General features: G+C 39.3%; 1 protein-coding gene across 1 annotated transcript in view; it reads left to right on the forward strand.

Moving 5' to 3' along the window:
* bcas3 (BCAS3 microtubule associated cell migration factor) overlaps positions 1–26,463 on the forward strand; it is a gene marked incomplete at its 3' end in the record, with an annotated part of 297,380 nt that overhangs the window by 40,828 nt on the left and 230,089 nt on the right. The window contains exons 13-15 of the mRNA XM_083886876.1: positions 3,417–3,510; positions 18,791–18,924; positions 23,792–24,116. Of these exons, the coding sequence (XP_083743002.1) occupies positions 3,417–3,510; positions 18,791–18,924; positions 23,792–24,116 (553 nt within the window). The remainder of the gene's footprint in view (positions 1–3,416; positions 3,511–18,790; positions 18,925–23,791; positions 24,117–26,463) is intronic.

Raw genomic sequence — 26,463 nt, forward strand, 5'->3', positions numbered from 1 at the left:
GACACTCTGTAAACAGTCGTTGGTCTGCAGTAACCTCACATGAAGCTCAGAGTGCACCATATGTCAGATGAGGTCTTGACATCACATTGTCAGTTTCTATAATGATCGAGACATTGAGCCCTGTGAAACATGTATCGCAGATTCACTTTCAAATATAATACATTGACCAATTATATTCAAGGGCAGGAAATAACAAAATCTACATCAAATAGGAGCACAGGATTCCTCACTGGAGGTTGAGGCCTTTTCCAGCAGATTGGGTTTAGATACACTCCTTGGCTTTCACACTCACCAGTGGGGTCAAATAAAGAGTTAAAAAAATGCCCCGATATCAAACATTCTACATAAAATGATGGTTTGGGCTCACCACCATTTTCCTTAATACTGCATAGAACAACTCTCTGGGGCACCCTCAAAACAACATGCACTATAGAGACTGGGACAGCATATAAAGACACTATACACTTGCATTGGCACCAAGGGTCAACTTCTAGTATCTTATTAAACGGTATGTCTTTAGACTGAGGGAGTATTTAGAGGAAACCCGCACAGATTCAGATAAAACATATAGAACACATCAATGCCAAATGTCCAAGGCCACTGAACAAAGTGAAAAATAATTACATTATGGTAGGGGTGCCAACTTCACCTTGAATAGTTAAAATTCACAATATGACCAAGGGCATCTTCAGGTGGTAAGACACTCTAATACTGTATTATACAAAGATACAATGAGTGCAAAATAGCTTTATAATAATAAAACATGTTTGTTGCCAAATTTTCAATTAACATGATTTAGATTTTTTAATGAAAATCACTATAGAAATGCGAATATGATCACTACAACCAACTGTAAATCTATCACAACATAGTAATTTTATTGTCCCTATCGTGCAGCCACCAAAATACGTTAATTATTAATTTATCAACATTTTATTGAAATGGTATTATGGCCTACTACAATCTTTGTTTCTCACAGATCTGCACAAATGTCACACAGTAATTGTTTAAATTATGTTTTTCAAATGAAAATAAGAATAATGATGTAAAAATGACCATTCCCTCTGATATCGCAAATCATATCACAATCACAATTCCTGTCAAAAGAATCGCAATTAGATATTTATTCAAAATCTTTCAGCCCTACTTCATATTGATGTCACTGTTAGCGATGTATGTAGACAAAGCTGAAATGAGCTTATAATTCAACAACAATGCCATGGAGCTCACAACCCAACGTGCCTGTAGAAAGAGTGTTTTGTTCTCCGCATCTATAAATCACTCTTTGGAGACAAAGACTTTTGGTTTGTCAGATTCCTTATTTCTTGGTGAGTGTGTAATGTAAGTATATCACTGTGAGTCTGCTCAGAGTTCGAACCAAACCGATTTCCTTCATCATAGTTTCCCCTTAACTGCAAAAACGGTCAAATCTTTTATCCCCCGACTCTCCACAGCCACTCTAAACCATGATTAATCATGCCGCTGTTGCTGTCACATTTTTAATGAGGCATGTTAGCATAAATAGTACAGTTTGTCAGTGATGTAGTCACCACACACACTCCCTGCCTTCTCCCTTTCTCTCACACCGTGACTGTAGCTGGCCCCGTAGCCAATGTGTTGTCTTATAAGCTCGACCTGAGCCTCTAGAAGCAGGCCTGCACTCTGTCACTAGTCGACACACTGTAACTATACACTGCCCATAAACACTGACTCAAGCAGGAAGGCAAGGAGAGAGGAGAAGAGGGGGGGGGGAGGTTCGGGTGTGCTATTAGAATTATAAAAGGGCATGAATATGACAGAGGTGAAATCCTGTGTCTGTGTAGTCATAGGGGATATTCCCATCCCCTGCAGGCTTTGAAGACCCTTATTTGGAGCAGCAGCTTCATCACACACACTCTCTCCCTGTGTAGCAGGCTGGGTTCTCTGGAGGACACTGTTGTTTCAAAGGGCTCCAGCAGGATTCCCTCACAGAACAACATTGTCTGCCTGCAACTCAATAAAAGTGATCTGCTTCATGTCACCGGCCTCCTTCCCTCTTCCCATTTTGCCCCCCCCCCAACGCTTATTGTCTTGCTTGTATTCTGAGATTAAGCCATATTTGTTTGGACAATGTATGCTAAATTAGTCGTTGGTTCGCCACCCTTCCTCACAATATTAATGTAACACTCAGTTCACTTACATTGTATAAATAATCCAATTATTGTCTTGGTCCGACAGGACTTGATCCAAAAAATATATATATATTTGCTTGTGCTTACTGGACAAACAAATTGGTTAAATTCAATGGCACAGTTGAGATGCAACTATTGCTCAACTTAACTGTGTATGGTAATGTACTGACTGAAGCTGTGTATGTGTTCACTCTCATGCACAAAATGGCCTCATAATGGCCTCAAAATGTAAGTGTCACCCTGGAATCACCTCAGTTTTGTTATTATATGATTATATTATTCCTCCCAGTTTGACAAAATAGTTTACACAGAGGTTTAGGAGCTGCCGCTAGTGAATATTATTACAGTTTAATTTTCTTAAGTGAAAAGTGTGGCGCCAGTTTCTGCCTGTTTATCTGAAATTCCACTTTCATGTGGTATAGTCACAACCCACATGTCAAACACCACATTATGGCCAGACAAAATTTGCAATTTGCTCATATTCTCGTCCCTGTTGTTAGACCATACTGTGTCCTCACTGATCTCAGTCCTGCCTTTTACTGAAAGACCAACATTTTGATTCTGATTCTGATTAGTCACAATTTCTTTCATGTATCATGAGAGAGGTTTCAAACATTGTTTTTTACCATTGGGGCCCATTAGAGGAAGGACCAAACAACAAATTGCAGTTTCAAAATATTTGATGGAATCCATCCTGACCTGCTGGGATCTGTCAAATTCTTATTTGGATGGTCTGATGTGGGTATCGCTATATTTCTGTGCTACTACTACATACTGAATACTGGGGCTGTCTCTTTTCTCATATTATGCTTGCTTTATGCAAATATATTCATTGTTATTTTATGTGTGCATGTTAATCATGTGTCGAAAAAGTTGTGGCTTTATACTATCTATCTATCTATTAGCTATTCTACCTGTCCTCTCTGTCCTGTCTACCCCATACATCCATCCACCCACCCATACATAATGGTTGTATAATTATTACCCTATCTAATGGTAATTACATCTATTTTTTAACCACGACAGGGCAACGGCACATTCAGAAATGAATGTGTGTGTGATGATATCAAACCAAACCTACATTTGAAGATGTAACTCAGGGGAAAGTCCCATTCTGGGTTTATGTTCATATTGTTAGAAAATGATTTGGACTTTCTTTGTGTGTGTGTTTGTGTGTGTGTGTGTCTGTGTGTGTGTGTGTGTGGTGTGTGGTGGTGTGTGTATATATATCTATATACACTACAGGTCTTGGTGAGTGAGGACTCAGACGGAGAAGGAGTGGTGGCTCACTTCCCAGCTCATGACAAACCCATATCCTGCATGCAATTCAATCCCAGTGGTAAGACGCACACATGCACACACACACACACGCACACACACGGACGTGTGGCACACACACATTTTTGAGGAAGCGGCTAAAACAGCCTATTTAAGTTAAAAATACAGAAAACAGAAGGGATTACATTTCCCTCCGTTTAAATGACGTGAAGTGAAATAATATAAGTTAAATAATTCTACAGTATTAATTTACTCAAATTACAAATGTGGCCATTGATTGGATCAGTTACAGTGTTCTGTTGGTGAGGAGCAGGCATTTCTAGGTACTTTGTGATTTGATTCAATTACGATTCATTAAAGAGTTTTTCTCTTTAAACACTCTTTATATAATGATGCATAATTAAAGGATAACTTGATTCTCCCATCATACAAATCAAAGTACAGCAGCATACGAAATTTACTCTATTTTTTTTTTTTTGGTAGACTAATTAAGTCTACCTGTAGTAGGGTACACCTACGTGTGTTTGTGTATTTTCTGCAACTCCACACAATGATTGAGATGAACAACACCAAGTTTTAATAAGCTTAAACACTGTTCTGTTTACTGTACCATTCTGTGTCAGTACTGTGTTTAACTCTTAGCCTAGTATCAGCATTACCTACAGATGTAAGTAGGTAAAGATGGATATGATAGGATTTCTCTAAAGTCACAATTCTGTTTTTTCTGCATTGACTCATAATTATAATATTTTATCATTCAGAGTATGAATAATCAAGGTTTTTTGCACGCATATTGCCCTTCAGTCAAAAGGTTGCTATTCTAATATTGGTAAGGACTGCCTATGCTGCAAAGCAACCCATAAATCAGGCACACAAAATCTAACAAATCATATATAGAGCTTAACATTAAATGAAGTAAAGCATGCGTAAATGTGGACGTAGCATTTCTAAGACAGAGACATTGCCTTGTGTCAACTGAATGAAGGGTATCTATCTATTCTTATCTGGTGGAGGGTCAGAACGCAGAGTATATTCCTAAACCAAAGTATATGACAATCTGTAGGTGAGACTAGACAATCAGCTATGTTTTTCGAGGTCCCAATGACTAGATCTTTAAAAAAAAAAAAAGTTTAGGCGAGTGACCCACTTGCATAAGCTGGAGAAAAATCTGAAATATTTACTTCATTCATCCCTTAGTTCATATACTCAATGAGTGAATGTATCAGTGTGAGTATTTAAAAAAACATTCTTTGACAGTAGATGCTTTGTAAGTGTGAATAGACTACCTTGTCAGTTTTTGTTGGATGTGTTAGTTTGTGTCGGTCTCAGCGACTCCCGTGGTGTGTGAGTGTGAGCGAACGCTCTTGTGTGTTGTGTGTGCATGTGCAGTTAATAAAGGAACTGCTGAGGGATGACTCTCACCCTGTGACCTCTAGGCCCCAAGAATCCTTTACTTGCCCAGACTTATGACTTAACACAGCAGCTCTATTTGAGCAGAGACAGGATGAGATTGAAGGCAAAGACATTCAAGAAGACAAGGCTGTCGAGAACCAATTTTCTCCCGAACCAAAACTGATACACAACAAAAACCCTTTAAGTACAATGAATGGCAGAAAGTCTGTTTAAAAGTTAATTGAAGTACAGTCACTGTACTTTTTAATTTTTAATTTTGCAACAAAATTAATTCCTCACATTACTGTCCAGCCACCATAGCTTGTCCGAGAAGCACACAACGACAGAATCAAAAGTGTATGTTCCTGAATCCCTTCTCTTACTATGTTTGATGAGTGGGTTGGAACACTGTGTGAAGTGCGTACTATAATATTCAGAGATCCTTCTCCCACAATCAGTCAACAAGTTCAAATGATGCTTTTAACTAGTCTTACCAGAGTGTGTGTATGGTCTCTTTATTGGTACAAGTGCCAGATGAGAGAAAAAGCACAACAGTGTGCTGATGCGGTAGGCATTCAGGTGTAACATTAAAAATAGGATGTCATCACTTTGAAAAGAAGTGCTAGTTTTGTGGTGGTTCCCACAAATAAAACTAATTTCATGGGCCTTGAGAATATAGAGCATTGCATCTTTACTGGCCTCACAATTCTGTGATTCAACATGATGATTTCATGATGCAATGCATCTGAAATGTTGTATACTAATGCACTTTATTTATGTAAAAAAAAATATAAGCAGTCTCTTAAATATTAACTGAAATATGAAATTGAATCCTTTTCTTTACAAACACAATTGTTTTCAAGAAATTAAACTAATGCTTCTGCAGCAGAGCTGCAGCTTCAAGCAACTGAAACATCAACAATCAGTGTTATACAGTATGTAGGCCTGTATTGTTTGATACACTGACAGTGTCATACTTTAAGCAACCCTCCTAAATAGTACACCCCTTTCAAGTGACATAGCATTAAAGCCATGGTTCTATAGCAAAATGAAGTTCGGTTAGTCTCACTATATTGTGGAATTACCCTGTGAAACCTTCCAAAGCGAACAGTCAACTTCAGAACTCTCTTAATCTTTCTGAGTCATTTACTCTGAACCACAACTAAATGACTAATAAAAGTTTAAATTACAACCAAAAGCAACACCAGAAGTGAAGCCCGAAAACACAATCACAGTCAGGGCATGAAATGAGATTAGGATGAATCTTAACAGAGCCAGAGAATCTCGTCTTTTTCCACTGTTGAGAATGCAAAACTGCTTTCATCATTGTTTATTCTTTTGCTTTTTTCACTTCTAAGCTGCCTGTTGTGGAGTGTCCCATAATTAGAGGCCTCTCGGTCTGATCAGAATCCAAATCCTGAGTGACACGTTTGTTGGTCTGGCACTATGTGATGTTAGGGGAAGTGACTTTGACTGAACTACCTTCCTGGCCCTACTGAGGGCTCCCTTTACCGCGATCAAGCTCAACATGGCAGAAACAAGACGGATTTACTTACCAGGAAACAATGATATGACTCAAACAGAGACTGGAAAGCCCAGAAGTTTTGGCTGGGAAGAGTTATGTAAGAAACCCCAGTGGCTTGTGTGTGTTGGCGGCTCTACAGAGGGCGTACTGGTGGCCGCCAGTTCCTAGTGTGGCGGCTGGCGCTTTGCGGCGCTTCGGTGGATCTGTGGATCTATTCCTAGTGGTGTAATTAGAGGGACGCAGATGAAGTGCAGTGGCACAGCACTCTCTTTAACAGCTGCAGTGTGCACGCGCTTGTTTTCTTTCTCGTCTCGTCCTCTTCACTCGTCCTTAACGATGCTTGACTTGATTAATAGGTACGATGCCAAGGTCAAAATACACTCACGTTTTGATGGTAGACATATTGTGACTGTGAGTGGCACTAGATTGAGTGATTGATCCAGCAACCCTGCGAGACCACACCCTCTTTTTTATTCTCTCAACAAACTTTCTCCTCAGTCCTACTCAGTTTTATGAGGAACAAGCGCTTCTTATGCAGTGGTGAATGAAGCATTTTGAATACAGGAGTAGTGTAGAGTAAACGTTGCAACATTATTGTTAACATTTTAATTACCAGTCATGTATTCAAACAAAAAAAAAACATGCAAAACATATAAAATAATTTTAAGAGTGTAGATTGGTGCTAATGCAATTGAATATACTGTAGGAGCAAAAGTAGTAGTTTAATTCCTTAAAATGCATTTTATTTTGTTTTCATTGATTCAATCCCACATTGATGGACAACTGCTTGTCAACAACTACAACTCTAATTAAATATTTGCCTTAGCATTCACTGCAAGTTCTGACATCTGATCACATCAGTACATTTAGTCTTCAGGAAATTGAATACATTACTTAATCGAGGAAATGATTGCCTCACTAGTTAAAGAGAGAGTGTTTGTCTCAGCCCTCAAAATGTTGTCATGCAATTTCTCTCTCAGGCTTTGTATAGTTTTCTTCAGCCTTGAGTGGGTAGTAAAACCGTGTTATCAACTACATTTTGATTTATGTAACATTTGACAAGTTATAACACTTCACTAAAAGATACCAGAATTGATCGGTAACAGTGTAGCTAAATACAAATAAAAAACTAAACCATTCTACATAATATAGGATACTTGAAGATCATTCATTTTAATTATGTTATGACTTTCTAAATAAACATAATACAATCACATTTTCTCCCACTTAAATAATTAATACATCAGTAATATCCCATTTATTTTTAAAAAGTACACGTATGACATAATCTTTAGTTTCATTGTGACCTGTAATTATAGTTACCAAATGAATGTAAAGGTGTAAAAAAGTGCAGATTAACATTTAAGTAGCAGCAATAATATCTAATATAATAGCAGAACAAGAGGCTCAAATATGTTCTGTACTTTTTTTTTTCTTTTTTCTTTTTTAATTATTCAATCAATGCAGTGACCCAAACCACTGTGTACATTCAGGACATTCAGGTCTTGTGGTAATTACTGTATGTTCATGTTTTACAAAAAAGTGTTCTTTTAGTTACACACCAGCACTCACAGAATCACTGACTGGATTATTATCAGAAGCAGCAACCTCATTAAGTTTAATAGAAAACATAATTTGGTCTGTCGCTGTTGCTTTTTCTTCAAAACAGATCTTGCTGCCTGTACTTATGACCGTGAATCATTCAAATCATTTGTGCTTAAACTGGATTCAGGTGTACATTCACTCTTGTGCTCTTTCATTTCCCCCCTTTTTGAGTCTTACAAAACCCATTAGTCTGCCACAGATTCACAGCTTGATTTTTTTCTGTGCTGCCAACGAAACGTTTTGAATATGGAATTTTTGAATACCCGATCAAAGCCACAAGTAATGGCAGATGAATCAAGACTGAATCTCTCTCTCCACACGGAACTGTCCCATAAACCATAGCCCTGATTTAGTAACAGGCCAGTCTAATGACTAGCCTGGCCTGCTGAGCCTGACCATTGAGGCAGCTGTGCCATGGAGGCAGCTCTCCGTGGTGTAATAACTCTGTCTCTCCATCTCACTGATGTGTGAAAGAAACCAGGCCGTTGCCGAAAAACCCTGGACCCACACGCACATGTTGAACACGAGGGGAATTCCCACACACAAGCAGCTCCGCTTGGCCGCACATTTATAGCCACACATTTAGCATGGATTGAGTTGTGTCTTCACACCAAGACAGTAATTAGCTCTCACAGCTCGCTCACATGTGATTTACAGCAGCATCTTCTCAGTATTTTGACTGGGGACACCATGGGCTGTTTTCTCCAGCTCTGAATTCTACTTCTACTAGACTATTGTTGGGTAATCATAATCATCATGTCTCAGTTTTTAGTGGCATAATGATTATGTCATTATTGTCAAAGCTTGGGCTGGTCGCTCAGCTGCATTTGCAGTGTCTTATATGTTGACTGTGCCAGCAGACAGAGACCAAGAATTTACTGAAAACCATGTATTGGCCATTCATTGTGACATGGAGTCGCCTGTTGACATGATGTGGTTTCCCTGTAATAAATCAATATAAATGAGTACCATGACAGCCTTTAAAGGACTAGTTCATTCAAAAAAAAAAAACCCCAAAAAAACTGTCATTGTTTTTGGATGAACATTTAAGACAAGCTGTCAACTAAGTACACGTTGAGAGTTCCTATTTCTCTGTTCCCTGTGGTTAGATTTATAAAAAATGACCCAGTTCGACTTTATAAAACATGCTATTTAGCATAATCAGAAAGCCCTTGGATCCCTGTGATTTATGACTTTTACAGCTTACTTTTGTTAGTGTATCTTAGTGGTTAAGAGTCTGAATGAGCTTCAATAGAATAGAGGAACACCAGTCGTTTGCATTAATATTTCAATTAATAATCCATGTTACTTGTTTGAATAGTACCACACATTAATCAGTATTAAAAATCTGACGGTAATTGTGACAACGTAATGTCTTCCTGCAGTGAATACAGTTCGTATTATTTTAGCTTCATGATATTGGTTTCTGAAGAAACATGTCTTACCAGAATTTAAAACCATTAAGCCTGTGTTGATTTAGCATCTCAGTGACAAGGTGGTGTGAACTCACAATATACATCTCTCTGCACATAAAACACTCAGCAGAACTGTTATTCCTTGCCCTTGTGCATGTCTGTGTAATTGCAGCACAAACAGCATTATAGCTAGATAAGAAACATAATGGAACAAAATCAGGCCGGGTCTAACTGTGGTTATCAAAAGGACCACAAAATGGGGAGCTAAGGGACTGTAGTTGTGTATACAATTCAAATTTGCAGAACATCTGAAAGACATCATGGCAAACATAAAATGATATACAAATAGTTATTCATTATTTATTTAGATGAAGAAACACTAGTTGTACCTATCTGATTTAATCATCATCCACCACTGATTTTAAAGATCCTAGTGTCGCAGTAGATATCTAGGAGATTGTTACACAACTGTGGAGCATAGATACTGAATTCTGCTTCTCTATATTTAGTTTTGACTCTGTGAATAGAAAGTAGCGTATCACAAATGTTCAGTACTTTACAAACCAACCAACTGCAGTGTTTTAAAGTCATTGTCCGCAATGTTAGTTTGTTCATGAGGTGATGCTCTCCATCCTCACTGATGTTAAAGAATATTGACAGCAGAGTACCGACAAAATGTCACTGTAACACTAAGGTTAGTGAGTAACAACATGGAGGAGAATCATCTAGCTGTGCTGTTGCCATGACTCAGGGCTTTGTCTGAAGAAAGATTCGACACACATCATTAAGATTAAGATTCCCTTATTAGTCCCGCAGTGGGGAAATTTCCAATTTCTGCATTTTAACCGATCCGTGAGTTAGTGAACGCACACAGTGAGGTGAAGTACATGCTAACCCAGAGCAGTGAGCTGCCTGCATTCAGCGGCGCTCGGGGAGCAGTGACAGCTGCGGACAGGTCGGGGTTCGAACCCTCCAGTCTCAAGCTTGAAGCCCTAACCACTAGGCCACAGCTGCCCCCATACTCATCATTCGCCCATACTCGCCGTCACAGCTTCAGCAGTGTGGAGTCATTCACATCCCCCACATTGTGGTAACACGCACCTCATTTTTGACTTTCTCACAGTGTACGTGGATGGCTTGATGGGAAGAGGTGACAGTTTGTAAAATTTAACAACAGTTACTGGTAAAGCTGCATGTTGCTGCTGAATATCACCCTTCCCTTTTAAATGTGGTTGAGAAACTATGTAGCCTTCAGTTAGCAACAGCACTCCAAAGATGTTTACTTTATCCATTGTGGCCTACTGTAAAAACATGGATGTCTGTACAGCTGACCTCAGGTGATTGACTTACACAAATTAAGTATAATAATTCTATCTTACATTTTTGCAGATGGCAATAAGTTTACCTCATTGTTACACACTGAATATTTAAGTTAGTATTCCCCATAAATTGAAAACTTGTTTTTCCCCCTCACACTATAAGTGTAAAACCCCCCAGTGGCCAACAAGACTTAGTGTTTATCATACTCTCTCAACATATAAAGGGGCTGGATGGAAAATAAATGAAAACCCAAGAGTACTGTCAGGCGATTGTAGCGGCCACAGAGTTTGAAATCCTGTGTTATCATTACCAAAGGAGCAACTAGCTTTAAAATGATATAAACATTGTGTGTCAAAATTGTTTCCAAAATAACTCTTTGTATCAAGAGAATTTGATCCGCTCAGCCAAATATAGTTTGGAAAATCTGAAGTAGCTGTTACAGCTAATTATTCCATGCTATTGGTGAGTTCAAGCAGCCAACAGGAAGCTATTCAAGCACTCCAGCGCTCAGGCTCTTTGCAGTGTATGAGCCCAGAGTGAGCTTTTTATATGAATCAGTTGGGCACATCATGGACCATGGTAGTCAAATTTCCTAATGCATTAATCATGCTATCCCCTTAGGAGAATTCATTTTCTTTGCATATTTTTCATTCTGTCCACCACATCCAAACATGTCAACATCTTAGTCTGAGGATGGTGCTATAGAGTACATTTTTTTCAAAGCATTTTTACGGTGGAAGACCACATAAATAAACACAACATTGAGTGTAAATGTCACTATTTTCTTAATTTCAAAATCCCAACCACCCTTTCATCCCACTGACCTTACTGAAAAGGAATGCATGTAAAGGAACATTGGTTCGAGTAAAAGACTACCACAGTTCCCCAAAGGAGGTATAACTTTAAAATGTTGGGTTTTGGCTTCATTTTAAACATTTAGTAAATGGTTTATAACACTATAATGTACTGCTAAACAAATGTGTCAACATCTTTAACTTAATGTGTGAAGCTCCACAGAATGATGCTTAGCAAAAATGAGTGAAAATGGAGTAAAAAGCAAAACAATATTGAATGTTTTCAAAGCACAACTGATTTGCTGACAATTACTGTAAATTAACAAGTGTTCACCTAATCCTATGTAGCATACTTGAGTTTGTATAGTTAAGCAATAATATACAGGGGTTTAAAGCTACAGAAAATGCAGGATCTCTAACATGAAATGGTTTATTGTTGAGTTTTGTGATGGGCTCTCTGTCCTAAGCTCCTCCCACCAGATGAGCATGGACAGACTTGGTTCTTAATCAACAAGTAACCCGAGGCCATATCTGCATTCCTGAAACACTCCAATACATTGACGGTCACTGACTTCAAGACATTGTTACCAATGCTTGGCTATGAACCTTTCCTCTGAGCATCCACATACAGACATCTGCTGAGTAGAACAGTGAGAACTGCCCTTGTCGTGTTCCAGATTTTCCTGTGAAACCTGGAGAAGACGCAGAAGTCTTGTTCTATCTCAGATCACCTGATTTACATTATGCTGAAAGGTTGCTGCTTAGATATTTGCATGAACAACCTGTTGAACAGGTGCACCAGTGGGTATATGGTCCCCTTTACAACTGGCATTAGTATGTGTTTTTCTGTGATCAGATAATGATGAGATGTTACTTCACATGCATTTACACCAGGTTTTAACATGCGTCTCCAGTTTCCACATCAAGATCCGATTGTTGTGCGATCACGGTCACTCCCCGTTTACGTCACCTCGCCCTCTACTCATGTGCTGCCATATCAACGACATCAACAACAACAACGATAGCCGGAAGTCGCCCTGTTGTATGGAATCTGCTTTTAGAGGCAGGGAAAGGTAATCCGAAAGCAGAGGAGACTGCAGTTTTGTCGTGACGTGCACTTTCACGTCAGCTTTGCTTGTAGTCACCAACGTATTTCTCATGTAAAATACATGTAGTTGTTGTGGGTGGAGCGGCGATGCATCGGAGACTCGTTAGATTTAAACTTCTGCTCAATGTGGTCACAACTCGTCTCTGACCACCCCCCGAAGTAGCTTGGCAGATCGGATATTACTGTCCACACAGAAAATACATGTTAATGCCCTGTGTAAAGGGGCCTAAGATGCAGTGTTCTGCATCAGCCAGTATAAGACGGTCAGTATTTTTGAGTATTTCTTTTCTTTCCAAAAAAGAAAGTTGCATGACAGTCTATAGGCAAACCCTTCAGCCACTCACGTTGCATGCATGTCCACATTGCAGTTTAAATTTCTGTTGTGACTTTTTTGCCAGATTAACCATGACGGTGTTAATCTGACAGATAATCAAAAAAGAATTATGCTATCTTGAAATAAATCTTCATTTTGCAACTCAGAAAATCACTAAGACTGTGTAGAAGCCACTATTAAGTACATTTACTCATGCAGCTTTATAAAGAAAGGAAGCTTGACTCCTGTCTCTCTTCTCACACACACAGCTATTTTTTTTCCTTGTAATGACAATTGACAATTGGGGCCACTGTGATATCTTACCTGTGACCAGAGGCTGTGAATGTTTAAAGGGATTCCATTAGTTACCATACAAGAACACTGGGAAATTAAAAAGAGACCATGCAAATGCAAGGAGCTTACCTCTCCAGCCTCACTGTCTGCCAATTTGCTCACTGAGGGGATTACGTTCTGAACATTGTCCCATATTCTTAATCAGAAGATTGTGGATGGGAGCAATTTGTTTTGGGGCTTTTTAAACGTGGCTTCAAAAGCAGCTTGGTGTTAAAGTTCTCTCTAAGCTGCTGTGAGAACATGTTTGTCTCAGGTTGTGAAACCACAGACATAAAACAAAGTATTGGGATTGACTGGGAACAAGGATTAGCAGCAGTAAATTGGGGTTTTGACATTGGTGGATGAACTCATGCAGGTGAAGTTATTGACTCTGACTTCCTTTAACATTTTTACCTTTTGTTATTATGCAGCCAGTAATCCTGTGCCATGCCTATTGGATGGTTCAAAGAAAAATAAAAAGAGAGGCAAAAACCCTCTCCCTTCTCATAACTCCAACAGGAATTGTGTAAATATCTAAATGCTCCATAAAACAGACTCAAATAGTGTGTTTTCCACTTAAGGTGATGAAAGAACAAGCCTGGAGCGCTGCCTTGAGAGCAGTCACGCTTTATGAACTTGACCGCTACGGTGCCTGCCCCTTGTGCATCGGCATGACTTTAAAGTCAAGCGGGTTTTGCCCTGTTAGACAAGTAGGCATTCCAACATAGTAATATCAAACTAATTGTAACTGCTCAACTAGGTTAGCCACACAAACACCTTTTTCATATCTATTAATATCTGAGTGCTCACAGGTGGTCCGCCTGTAAAGTGCGCAGGAAAATCTCAACCCTTGGTTTCAGCCCACTGTACATCAAATGAACCGTAAGCACCTTTCCCCTCTATTTTCCTTAGTGGTTCTCTCTGTTTTTCTTTGTAGCTTTAACCCACCTTCTGTCACTCCGCCTGCCTTTTCTGCCCATGTCCTGGAATGAAGTGTGAGATTTACTTATTCAGGATCATTTTGAAGAAAAATGTAAAACAGTTCATTGTCTTTTAGCTTTGGCTACTGTGTAAGTAAATGTTTGGGAGAAAGGGCATTTCATGAAATCATACACAATCTGTATGTTTTTAAACATCGTAAACATTGAGATTGCCTTCCTACTCCAGCCTCTTGCAATAGTTGTGTACATACAGGATTCATGTGTAGGGAATAGTGTAGTTTGTTACTTCTTGGTTGCTGCCATTTTCATTTTGACCTCATGTCTAGGTCTCTTTAATTGCTTGTTTCTGACCTCGTGGATTTGTTGTAGCAACATTGCCATATCTCTACATTTCTGTGAGTATACAGCCCTCACAATTGCCAAAAATCATGAACAACAACATATGAAAATCAAGTTGTTTTGAACAAGGATTATTTTTATCATTATCAAAATTGAAAATATACATGTACGCTTTTCTTAACCTTTTTTTTTCATTTGCGGTATATCTTATAATTTTAGGTGATAATTCAAAGTAAACATGGACATGGGCTCTTTTATGCAAGAGGTTGCTGACTTTGGCATGGTAGCGTCTGAGTCAGTCTAATACCTACTCTGCTGTGCAGTGAAAATAAAACTGCTCATAAATTAGTGTTGTGCTAGGGTGGTGAAAGTATGGTACATTCCTCCTTCCTTCAATTAGCACTTCAGCCAGTAGCACAATTTTCCGTGGCTAAGAAAATAACACATTATTTTATTATTACTACCTTTACTTGAGTAACCGTAAGTATATTATGCTGTAGTTTGCAGTATAAACTCTGAAAGGTTTGAAGGCATTTTGATTTCTTGACTGAATTCAGTTGCTTGACATGTTTTTAATAAAACAATTACAATACATGCAATATCCCAATACATGCATAGCCCCATTTTAAAGTACATATGCAAATCTTATTCTTTGAAATTATACTCTGTATATTGTTAATGGGTAGTATATACAATATCTGCCAATAAGCCCTCCTGAATGTTATACAATTGACCTTTAAATTGAATTCACAACACAAAAAAGTAGGCTTCACTTTTTGAAGCTAATATGTTGTATATATCTGATTTATTTGTACTATAAGTACATACAGACAGACACCCAGTTTTGTTCTGTCCAAACTGGCAGCCCTGAAGACAAAGCCCTGTCTTACGATGGATAGTCTTTCATTTGTGCATTTGGCAAATTTGCTCTGAAGTTTATGCATCTTAGTAACAGTAAAGCTATCTGAATCCCTCGAGTACTCCATGTTGTAGGCTTTATGTCTTCCACATGGTTATAATTTGACATTTTCTCGATTTTCAAAGCTTTTCTGGAGCCCAGTGTTGTTAATTAAAAAGTGGACTAGTTTTGTTGTGGCCTTTTGTGTTGCCAAGTAGGGAAATCACTGCCTTCTTTGTTGCTCTCTCCACTTCTCCCTTTGCTTTTCTCTCTCCCTCTCTCCCTTGTCCCATCTGACTTTGTTGAGAATAAAGCTTGCCTAGACACTTTGTAAATGAAACATCCTTCCACTATTATTGGGACTGAGCAGATGTTTTCTGTTTGGATGGTCAGAGATGGGACAGTAAACCCTGGAGCAAAGCAAAACAAAAAGATTTTTGGGCCACAGAAGAAAAAAAAAGCATAAAGCAAAAGCAGATATTTATGGAAATGATTATATCACTTCCCTCATGTCCCATACAGACGCATGTCTCGCGCACATGGCAAATTAGAGGTCATCCCTTCCACTTTAGCGCATGTCTGTGTGCGTGTGCCAGTGATTTTGGTACTAAAACATCGTAAATAACACTGTAACCCCTGGGACAAGGTGTTATAAATAGGACGTGTCAAACCCTTCTCCGTCCAGCCTCTGGTTTCCCCGAAACCCTTTCTTTTCACCCGCCGAGCGGCTCAGCTACTTTTTAATTTGGCCTTCCCGCAGGCTAACCAACTGACGCCTCTCGGTGAGGGCCTCTGTATTTCAACAACGCCACAAAAGCCCCAGTGCTCGGGCACTCGAACTCACAAAGCTCTCCAGCCTTTCTAAGCTGTTACTTTTTTGGAGCCCAGACTCTACCATCAGCACAAGAGAAACGCTGGCTCTGACCAAAAACCAGCGGCCAAGTCTCATCTGTCAGAAACCCCTGGGGCATGATTCTCCAGCCACTGGATGGGCGGGGCCTCCAAAACAGAGAGGTGGGAGAAAAAAGAAAGAAAGAAAAGAGAGTGGGGTGCAGGGGAGAGAAGGTTTAAGAGTGAGAGGAAGCTCCCAGATAAACAGGCCGCAGCGCCTCAACTCCTAATCACCCTGCGCTTCCGTTTCCAGACTCTATAATTAGAAGGGCCCCGTCCCTTTTTTCTCTGTATTCCCAGTTGACGCAAATGCTTCTTGTGGCTTGGCACCTCATTTGGGGCGTGGGTTTTCAAGAGTTTACAGGCCCTGGGCCTTAGCTCTCTGGCTTTCTGGTCTCTCTGATACAGCATGAATGGCTAACCACTGTCTTAATGCACACTTCACTTGGCATTCTTTCCTGCTTTTCTCCCTCCACCTCTGATAATCTTCATGACCCCATAGCTCATCGACTCTGTCCTTCCCTCATTCCACCTCTTCATCTTCTTTAAATATAACTGGTCTTCTACAGAAGCCTCAAAAACAAACACAAAACTTTCACATCTGAATGAATGTGCAACATTTTCTAGCACCCTTGGCTTCTTTTTCCACATAGGGAGTGTTTTCCATCTCCTTTGCACGTGTTACTGAATCCTTTTAATCTCATGCCATTGCAACCTCCTCTTTTCACATTTGACATACCACCCAATAAAGACTGGCCACTAATTAAAACCTACTGTAGCTGCCACATAAAAGATTCCATTGGGGAAAACTCAGAGGAAAATGACTAATTACTTTAATATCATTTATGTCTGGGAGTTGTCAGAAAGTCAGAGGTTTAGACATATTTTCAAATCTTGCACTGTATCAGCGATGCGTTTCCAACAATTTGAGTTACCGCCTGATCTACAGATTTGTTTGTAACATCTCATCCAGAAGGCTTCTGGGGATGGGCGCGGGTTGTGCTTTGAAAACGAGGGCTGCTTTTTTTTTTTCGAGCTGAGCCAGTTTAGATCTTGGTTTGTTCTGGTGTGGTTTGTTGAGCATGTTGTTTATGGTGAGGGCCTATACTTTCTGGAGTTTGATGAGCTTCAAATAAAATGGAACCAAATGAATGGGCCTGTCAGTGGGGGTTACACTTGCTGAGCTGTGGTTCGGTGGATCTCTATGCGTGCACTCACTCACACACACCCATAACCATACGCGGATGTATGAGTACATAGATTCTCTCTTTTACAGACACTTATCATGTTGCCTGTTCTTGAAGAAGCACACGACTCAAGCCTTGCTTTTAACCAGACAGGGCTACCAATGTGAGGGAAGGCTGTGTTTTATGACAGCAACAAATGATAGCTGGTTTTATTTTAATGGGCTGGTTAGTTTGTTCAAAAGGCACAATAATTCTGTCATGGCTTCTAGCTTGTGTCCTGCACAGTTGATAGAGTTGGCTGCCTTCATGCAAGCTGTTGGAATGAAGTACAGTTTAAATATTTTGGTTGGCCTGGCTTTGTATCGATTTAGCAGTGTATCAGCAGAATTTTCACACAGGCACTTGTTGGAGTATCTCTGACCAGCTGCATTTTTTTTTTTTTAAATCTTTGTCAAATAAAAGGGAAAAAAAAATATCTACTCTTTGATTTCTACAGGAGATGTGCAGTGGAGTCCAACATGACTCTGAAACCTTTGGAACCCACAAAGTTTTAAACTAACTTGATATTTTGTGCTTTGGTATAATTGGACATTGTAAGTGATTGTTTACAGGCTAAAATGTAGACATTATATGGCAGTTATAGTTACACATTTTTAATCTAATTTTGGTCACTCTATTTCCATAAAATAGATCAAGATCATCTTTTATGACTGCCCCTTGGATTTCGATGTCTCTTAATCTGTTTCACCCAGTTTGTAAAGAAGAATTATGGACTTAATTTAAAAGGACTCTGAAGTCATCAAGTGCCAGTTAGGTTGAGTAATCAAGACAACTCACCTCAAAAAAGTTGAAAGTCACTTTATCCTTCATAGTGATTTGACATTTTTCAGTCGATTGGCTTTGACACTTATCTTGGGGTACTGCTTATCTATTCATTTAGTTTGGTCACATTAAACATAAGGGACACTGCACACACAAATATATTGGAGTTCATTAAAAGGCAGGTTTTATTTGTTGCCCATAAAACACACTACAATGATAATACAATATAGCTGTGGAAAAAAAGGCATGTCGAGTATGATTGAAAAATTAAGGTTTAATGCATACGGCATTGGATATGGCAGCAGTTGGTCCTTCTTAAATAAAATTAAGCATAAAAGTAGAAAAAAAATATTTGTCATAAGTAAAGAAAATACATTTGAAAGTTGAAACGACACATAAAACACTGGATTCACAAAAGAACTATGGCACAACAATGACTGTTTGTCCATTCATTGTAGGAATGCTGCTGGTGACTGCTGACACGTTGGGCCACGATTTTCACGTTTTCCAGATCCTTACCCACCCATGGACCTCCTCACAGAGTGCTGTTCACCATCTCTACACTTTGCATCGCGGGGAAACTGAGGCTAAGGTTTGAAACGCAAACACACACCTGTGTCAAGTCAAACTAGCTTATCATCTTATTATCATATTGAAATACTTTGCATTTGGGTCGAGATCAAAGGTGAAGGACCAGAAAGACAACAGGCAAGCACTAGCAACCTGTGGCTACTCAAACTGGGCCTTCATCAAAACCTCCAGATGAATAATATGAAAAGCGAGAAAACGGCAATAAACAGAATACAATTGTTATTGCTTGGGAGGATTTTCAACAATCCCTGTACACTTTAAATCCTGCAACACTTTAAGACAGAAAGACAGACTCATGCACCCAAAGCACATAACTTCAAGGCAAAGCAGAGCAATGTGTTTTATGTAGAGCATTGTAATGTTCATCAGGACAGCACTCAGCTGTGCACTTTAATGTATATTGGGAATGTAAGACAGGTGGTTTGAAAGAAAATGTAATCAAGCCATATTCGTTAACCTGGTAACCATCACTCAACCCTCACAATAACCACAACTATCAGTCACCTACAATGCTGTCGTGAGCTCCGTTTCAAAAAGGATCAACACCCACAGAACAAATAGCATGAGTACCAGCACACACAATAGCAGACGGTGTCTCTCAGGTGACCCAAAAGACCCACTTTCACATCTCGACTTGGGTAAAACAACCGGAAAATGGCTCAGGGGTGTATGACCTGCATTTTTTCAGCTCAACAACTTTCTAGACAGGTATCTGGCCTACATAAGGCCAAATAACCTGATTGTCCACCAGTAAGTCAGAACTGAAGAATATTCTTAAATGAGAGGTAAAACACCTTCAATTAAACTCAAGCAAGTCACAACGATGGCATGCATAAACCTTGCAGTTTGACGTGCTTACTCAGCAAAACTACTTCAGGCCTTGTTCAGTTCAGTTTTATTGACTGGATGCACACACGCACACCCAGCCTGCCAGCCTGTAGTTAATGTATGACCAAACGGCAGGTCCGCTGACCGGCTGCACACTGAGCCTGCTTTGATCCAACCTGTTGTAAACAGTGAATGCTGGCCTTAGCCTAGTGCTTGGGCCAGAGGTTATCAACACACACACACCCACACACACACACACACACACACTGTAGAGTGATAAAGTCTTCAGTGAGGTGGGTGGAGAGACGCCTTATCTGTCTCCAGTGACCAAACATGCGGCTGGCTGTCAGTGACCCGAGGCCAGGTAAACAGACCTGCAGCTGATAACAGCTGTAAGGGGCTGAATGAGGACCAGACCATGGATGACTGTGGTCAAACTGGAGATTACTAGTCTCAGGGGTTACAAGGATGACACTTTGTTTCTGCTAAACTTTGCAGCCGTGCATCATCGGGTGTGATTCCACTGATCGGGGTTTATCAAGGCCAGCTGTAGCAGTGTGATTATACTTGCACTTACATAACCCACGTGCTTTAGGCTTTCTGTGAAAAGTGCGTACATTCAAGTTTCATGTGGATGAGAAACCCATGTTTACTTTAGGAGAGGAAGCTGTAGTGTACAAAAAGGAACTTTTTGACTTGAATCATTTTTGTTTCTGCAGTAAAATAAAACCCATAAATACTCACCTTATAACAGTGCTAATGTTAATTGGAGAGCTTACTGTGTTCACTGTAAATTTCAACCAACAACTTGAATCAAGTATCGCACATTTTTCAGAACTTACAAGTAGTCCAATGTCTTCACTCACTTTCTGCCAAGCCATCTCCCTCTTTGCCCAATCTTGTTTGACTCATTGACTCAAGTGACTGGAGTCAATATGGCAGCATAGATGCAGAGATGTGAAATTCACATTGCAGGATTCGTTTTGCCAGGTGCAACTCATTTACATCTATTCAAATCTTTGTCTTGACTTTATAATCTTATATGGGCAAAATAACTTGCATGATATTTGCTGTGAAATCATCTTAACAGATTTGTGAATGGATTTAATTGATTATTCTTATGTTATTATTAGGGCTGTCAATAGATAAAAAAAATGAATCTAGATAAACAGGATTTAAAGCTTTTTTCTTCTAATATTAATGTGTAATCAGACAGTGTGCATTTCAGACACCATTGTTTAATAATATTATATTTTTAAACACAGAACTAAATGTAAAACTATGTTATTTCAAAGAGATTCAGGCCTATCAAGATTCAGGCCAACCAGGTCATCTTAAAATAAAGGCCAACAAAACTCAGAAGTCTCCAGGCAGCTGCCACCATATTACGGGCACTATCGGTGGTTAGTTTTACTTACAGCATTGGTGATGTCGAGGAATTCCTCAGCACAGGTCTCAGCAATTAATCACACAACTGTTTTTTTGGACAGTCAGGGCAAAGGATCGCAACTTCCGGTCATTGTCGATAAATTGTGCCGTGACACCCAGGTAACTTTTGTTTTATCAATGGTTCCTTCGCTTTCCTTCTTAAAATGAAACCTTCTGCCCAACAATCCCGCACACCAGAAGTAAACAAACTTGCGTTAACTGCTTATTTGTATCATTATTATTTATTGTATCTTAGATTGACGTAACTCAATTCTGCATTAGTGCAGTTGTCTGGCAAATATGAAGCAAAGCATTAAAACCGCACCCAACTTTCCCTCATATTGACTCATCATTCTTGCACTGCAGAGACTTGAGTTGTTGGTTATTGTCTCTCTGTACATCTGCTTGATTTGCTTAATCAGGTGTCAAATAAAAAGTTGGAAGCATTAAACATGCCATATTGACATCATCCTAGCTGTCAAGGATGTCATCAACAACACCATGGACAGAAGGAATGTGCTGCCTTCACATCAACACATGCCTGTAACTGAACATTCAACCCTTTAAAGATAACATTTTGCGACTGTTTTATATATGCATGTTTGTTAAAGTGCAAGTACAATCACAACCATCCTTCAGGTAACTCCCCCTTACCTGATAAAATAAATTTGATACTGAAGTCAAGGTACCCATTTACAGTCAGGGCTCTGACAGGACTATTATGACCAATTACGAACTACACAAAGTAGCTCTTTCTCATCTCTGAGCCATCCCTAATCCGCCACAGCAGAGGTCAGGCCTCTTCTTTCACTCATCTTTGTGAAGTAAAGTAACCGTCTGGTATGCTGAGGATACCCAATTAACTGTCATTGCTGGGAACAATTACTTGGTCTGACCTGGCAATAGATTAGAAAGGCTTGCAGGTACAGAGCTTTCTGTCTGACTGGATGACTTGAGTTAGACATTCCTCAACTTTCTCCTGGACCTTTCATTTTCCCCCTATTCCGTCCACCTTCTCCAGCCTTTTTTTTTTAATGTTGAAAGATGGACGATGTATCAGCACACTATCACCTCATCAGAATGTCACCTCACTCCTTTTTTTTTCGTTTTTTTCCTCCTATGCTCCTTTGCTTGTGTTGTCTTTTGCAGCCTATCTGTCTGGTTTCCTGCATGTCTGACATGCCCAGGGAGATTTTATCTGCTCAAGTGTCTGCTCCCTAAGAGTCAGTCACTATTTGAAGAGGACTAACAAAGGACGCCAGTAATTCTGAAGTTCTTCTTAGTCATCTATTTTGCCAGCAAAACAGCTCATATCCCATTATCACCTTAGCCAATAGCTATTGTTAGATGCTCTCACACTAATTATTGTTTGTCATTCAGTCAGAATGATATATTTATCTGTGTGACAAACACTGAACCCAAGTCTTGCTAATGTTACCATTCAGTGTGTGAATCTACAGTGAAAGTAGTGACATGGCAGTCACATTATAATCATGGAATGACCTTTGTTAGATCAAAATTTTCTTCACAGATTTATTAACAAACTTAATTGTAGATTTAGGGTGCTTTCACACCTATAGTTTGAATGGTCCTCACCAGTCAAATTTTTTTTACAATGTAGCAAACAGACATGGATACGGTTTGCTTTCACATATGCGGAGCTCTAAACGAACCAAAATAGACCGTGAAGACCATCGGCACTGGAACCGGACTAACCCCCGATTTCCACCGGCCGCGAAACGTCAGCGTGGCGGTCACCGGAGTTGGACGCTACCACTCTAATCAATGTGAGTATTTCCACCCGGCGCGCCGCGACTTCTTGTGTGACCCCGGTGGGGATTGACACTGGGCAGAGGACGTTGCAAAACCGCAGCGCCAACGTTCCACGCCGCTGACGCGCTCGGTGGAAAGTCAGGGTAATTCCGTATCTCATCTCATATCCATAATGCATTAAACTAGACCGTTTCGTCCCATTTGGTTTGGTTGCTTTCACGCCAGAGGAACTGTACCAAAGGAAGAATCAGTAGACAATGACTGAAAGTGTGTATTTCTTACAGAGTCTTGATACAGCTTAAAAGTATTATCATATTATTATTATTATTACTACATGTGAATTTATATGTTCAACTAAATTCACATGTGGATATCAGGGATGACTGTTTTTTTTTTGTTTTTTTCCTTTAACTTACAGGACAATATTTTGTATTATTATTATTGTAATATTTTTTTAATTAATTATTTTTTCCGGATTTTATGTCAATTTTCAATTAAAGCAGCTGTCAGTAATTACATCATTGGTCAAGACTAAGAGACCCTAAGCAAACATTGTAAAATGGGGTTAGTTAAAATAAGGCAATTTGACTATGGTTTAAATTACGGTTTTTGTTGACAACAGCTTTGATGAGGGTTTCGCCTTGGTGTCATTAACCAGGGCATAAATAAAATAATGTTTGCTTGAGGTACTGTATTTTGGAACCACCAGCCTGAAAATTAGTGAATAGACATTGGAAGTGACTCCATTGCTCATCTGTTCTGCACATTCTCCATTTCATCCTCCAACTGTCACCGCTCGCTGTCCCCCTGACCTCTGTACCTGTTCTGTTCCCATCCAGGTCCAAGACATGTGTTTCAGCCAAGATAGTCGCTGGGTAGCAATCAGCACCCTGCGTGGCACCACCCATGTCTTTCCCATCAACTCTTACGGCGGTGCACCCTGTGCACGCACACACATGTCCCCGAGGGTTGTCAACAGGATGTCTCGCTTTCAAAAGAGCGCTGGCCTGGAGGAGATTGAGCAGGAGCTGAACAGGGCGGCTGCATCAGGAGGAGGAGGCATAGGAGGAGGTGCTTGCATTCTGGGCGGAGGAGGAGGTATCGGGGGCCGCTGCAGTCCCATACCAGGCTTGTCCAGCAGCCCCTCTGGGTCTCCACTGCATGGTGAGGATCAATGAGGGAGGGGAAAGATGGGCTAACTGATATTTCCTATTTGTGCCTCCAAAATAGCAATTCCAGCAGACACGTAGTGGCTGTCAACATGCAGGAAGCTAAATCTATTTTCGGGCATATTATCGCAAGTCAATACATTCCTGATTTTACCCATTTTCCCAAACTAGCTATGTTGAACCAAGACTTCAACTTTCCATGCATTATATATGCAATTATGCATTAAAATACAAGTGTTTTAAAGCTGTCTTCAGCAATGTCATCTTCTGGCAAAGCTTTGGCCCAAGTCATGTTTAATGCTCCCATTAGCATTACCCTCTTTCTATTTTCTAATTCAAATTCCTACATCATACACCACCTCAATGGGTTTTTATACAGTACATTTATATTATCACCTAGTGTATGGGTGCCTTGACTGTTAGTAAAATGTGCCCAAATTTCAACTTTTGTGTTGTTATGATATTATTTTATAGTGTGTACTTTAAAAAGACACAGGTAACTGACTATTTGGGCCAATGAAACTGCATTTTTTCCCATTCATCTGAATCTCATACGTGTGTTGTTTTATTGAGATGTTGGTCTCGGAAAAGTATAATATTTCAGGATAATATCCTGAACGTTAATTTTGAGCTCTCACAGACAACTGTTCGCACCAATTTCCAAATGAACTTATAGCTGTTGCAATATAGAGCTACTTGATAGCTACTTATTAACTCCAGTATTTCACTGGCAGCAACTTTAAATTTGATTGATTTTATATAATTAGTTATTCACAGATGCAAATTGATTTATTGCTTGTAGATGATATCTGTATTTTATAAAATCAGTAGTGTAATTTAGCTGTGATTTAAAGCAGTTACTGTGAGGTAAGCTACTGCAGCTATATGTATATATATGTACATATACAGTATATGTACATATATACAGCAATTGCTGAAAACGTGCACACAGACAGACACACACACACTCACTTTCCATGGACTGGTCATCTCTGTAGCCCTTTTCCAGGGATTCTGATCTGTGTGCCACAACCTTGTGTGCCTTGTTTGTCAAACATCATTGCAGGCAGCTCACACTGTCCTGAGTTGGTACAGACACACTCTGGTGAACACACACTCTGTGTGAGCTGCACTGCTTGAACCCAGAGGTGTCACCCAGTGTAAAATAGCACAGTTCTCATTATTCATGTGTTTCCAGGAAATATCCCTTAGGTTTATTAGGTTTACTTCAGTGCGAGGGTAAGGGCGAGAACACGATAAACTCTTCAGAGATCCAAAGTGATTGGGAATTCAGTAATTTTACATATTATAGTAAAACATGTTGTTCTTTTATATTCTATTCTGTTTACTGGAGTGGAAACCAGATCTGTTAAAGAAACTGTCACAATGAATATTTTCAGGACATGGGTGTGTCTTTGCCTTCGATAGTTGAAGTCATGAATGCAGCATTTTAAGTTTTGTTTACGTTTAGGCTTGTGTCAAAACCACTTTTCTTATTGTCAGTTTCTTGCCATCGAGGCTTAAAAACCTTTTAAAGAGGAAGCCTCTGATTTGGTTATATTTAAAAAGGAATTTTGGAGTTTTGTTTATAGGTTAACTTTCTGTTATTATTTCTTGTTTCATTTGACCAAATCACCTGCAATACTAATTTAGTTGACTCTAATTTGATGTACTTTAATCTTTAGAGCCTTGTTTTATTGCTACATGTCAGGCATCTGTATAGAGCGTGATCACAGTCTGCTATGATTCGTGTAAAGAAACTATTGTCATCACCTCATTTATACACGGACCCCTATGCAGATGTCCTGTTCTGCTGTAAAAATCTGTGCCAATGCGTGCCGTATATGTTGACAGCGCATGCTCCATTTAGGATGATTTACCAGAATGGAATAAATCAGATACACATACGTGGAACTCTCTTCAGACATTTAACATGGAAAGTATGTATCGGTCCTGATTGTGTTGTAGATCATTCTCCTCAATCGAGTGTAAACTGTGAAGCACAGACATCTTTTTTATTATTATTTTTTCTTCTTGGTAGCACATCGTAATTTTGTCAGTGATGCTGGATGGTTTTTTTGAGTGCATTAGAGATTGTGTTTTAACTTTCACTTGACCTCTTTCTGTCTACTCTATAGGATATTGCTATTATTATAAGATAAAATAACCAAAATAGGAAACTTTATTCACATCATTCCCTCTCCTATATATTCTAGGTTATATATATATATATATATATATATATATATATATATATATATATATATATATATATATATATATATATATATATATATATATATATATTATATGTTCATACTGTGGCCGTTTCCCTCTGCCTA

The sequence above is a fragment of the Microchirus variegatus genome, assembly GCF_963457635.1.
Source record: "Microchirus variegatus genome assembly, chromosome: 3".
NCBI lineage: Eukaryota > Metazoa > Chordata > Actinopteri > Pleuronectiformes > Soleidae > Microchirus > Microchirus variegatus.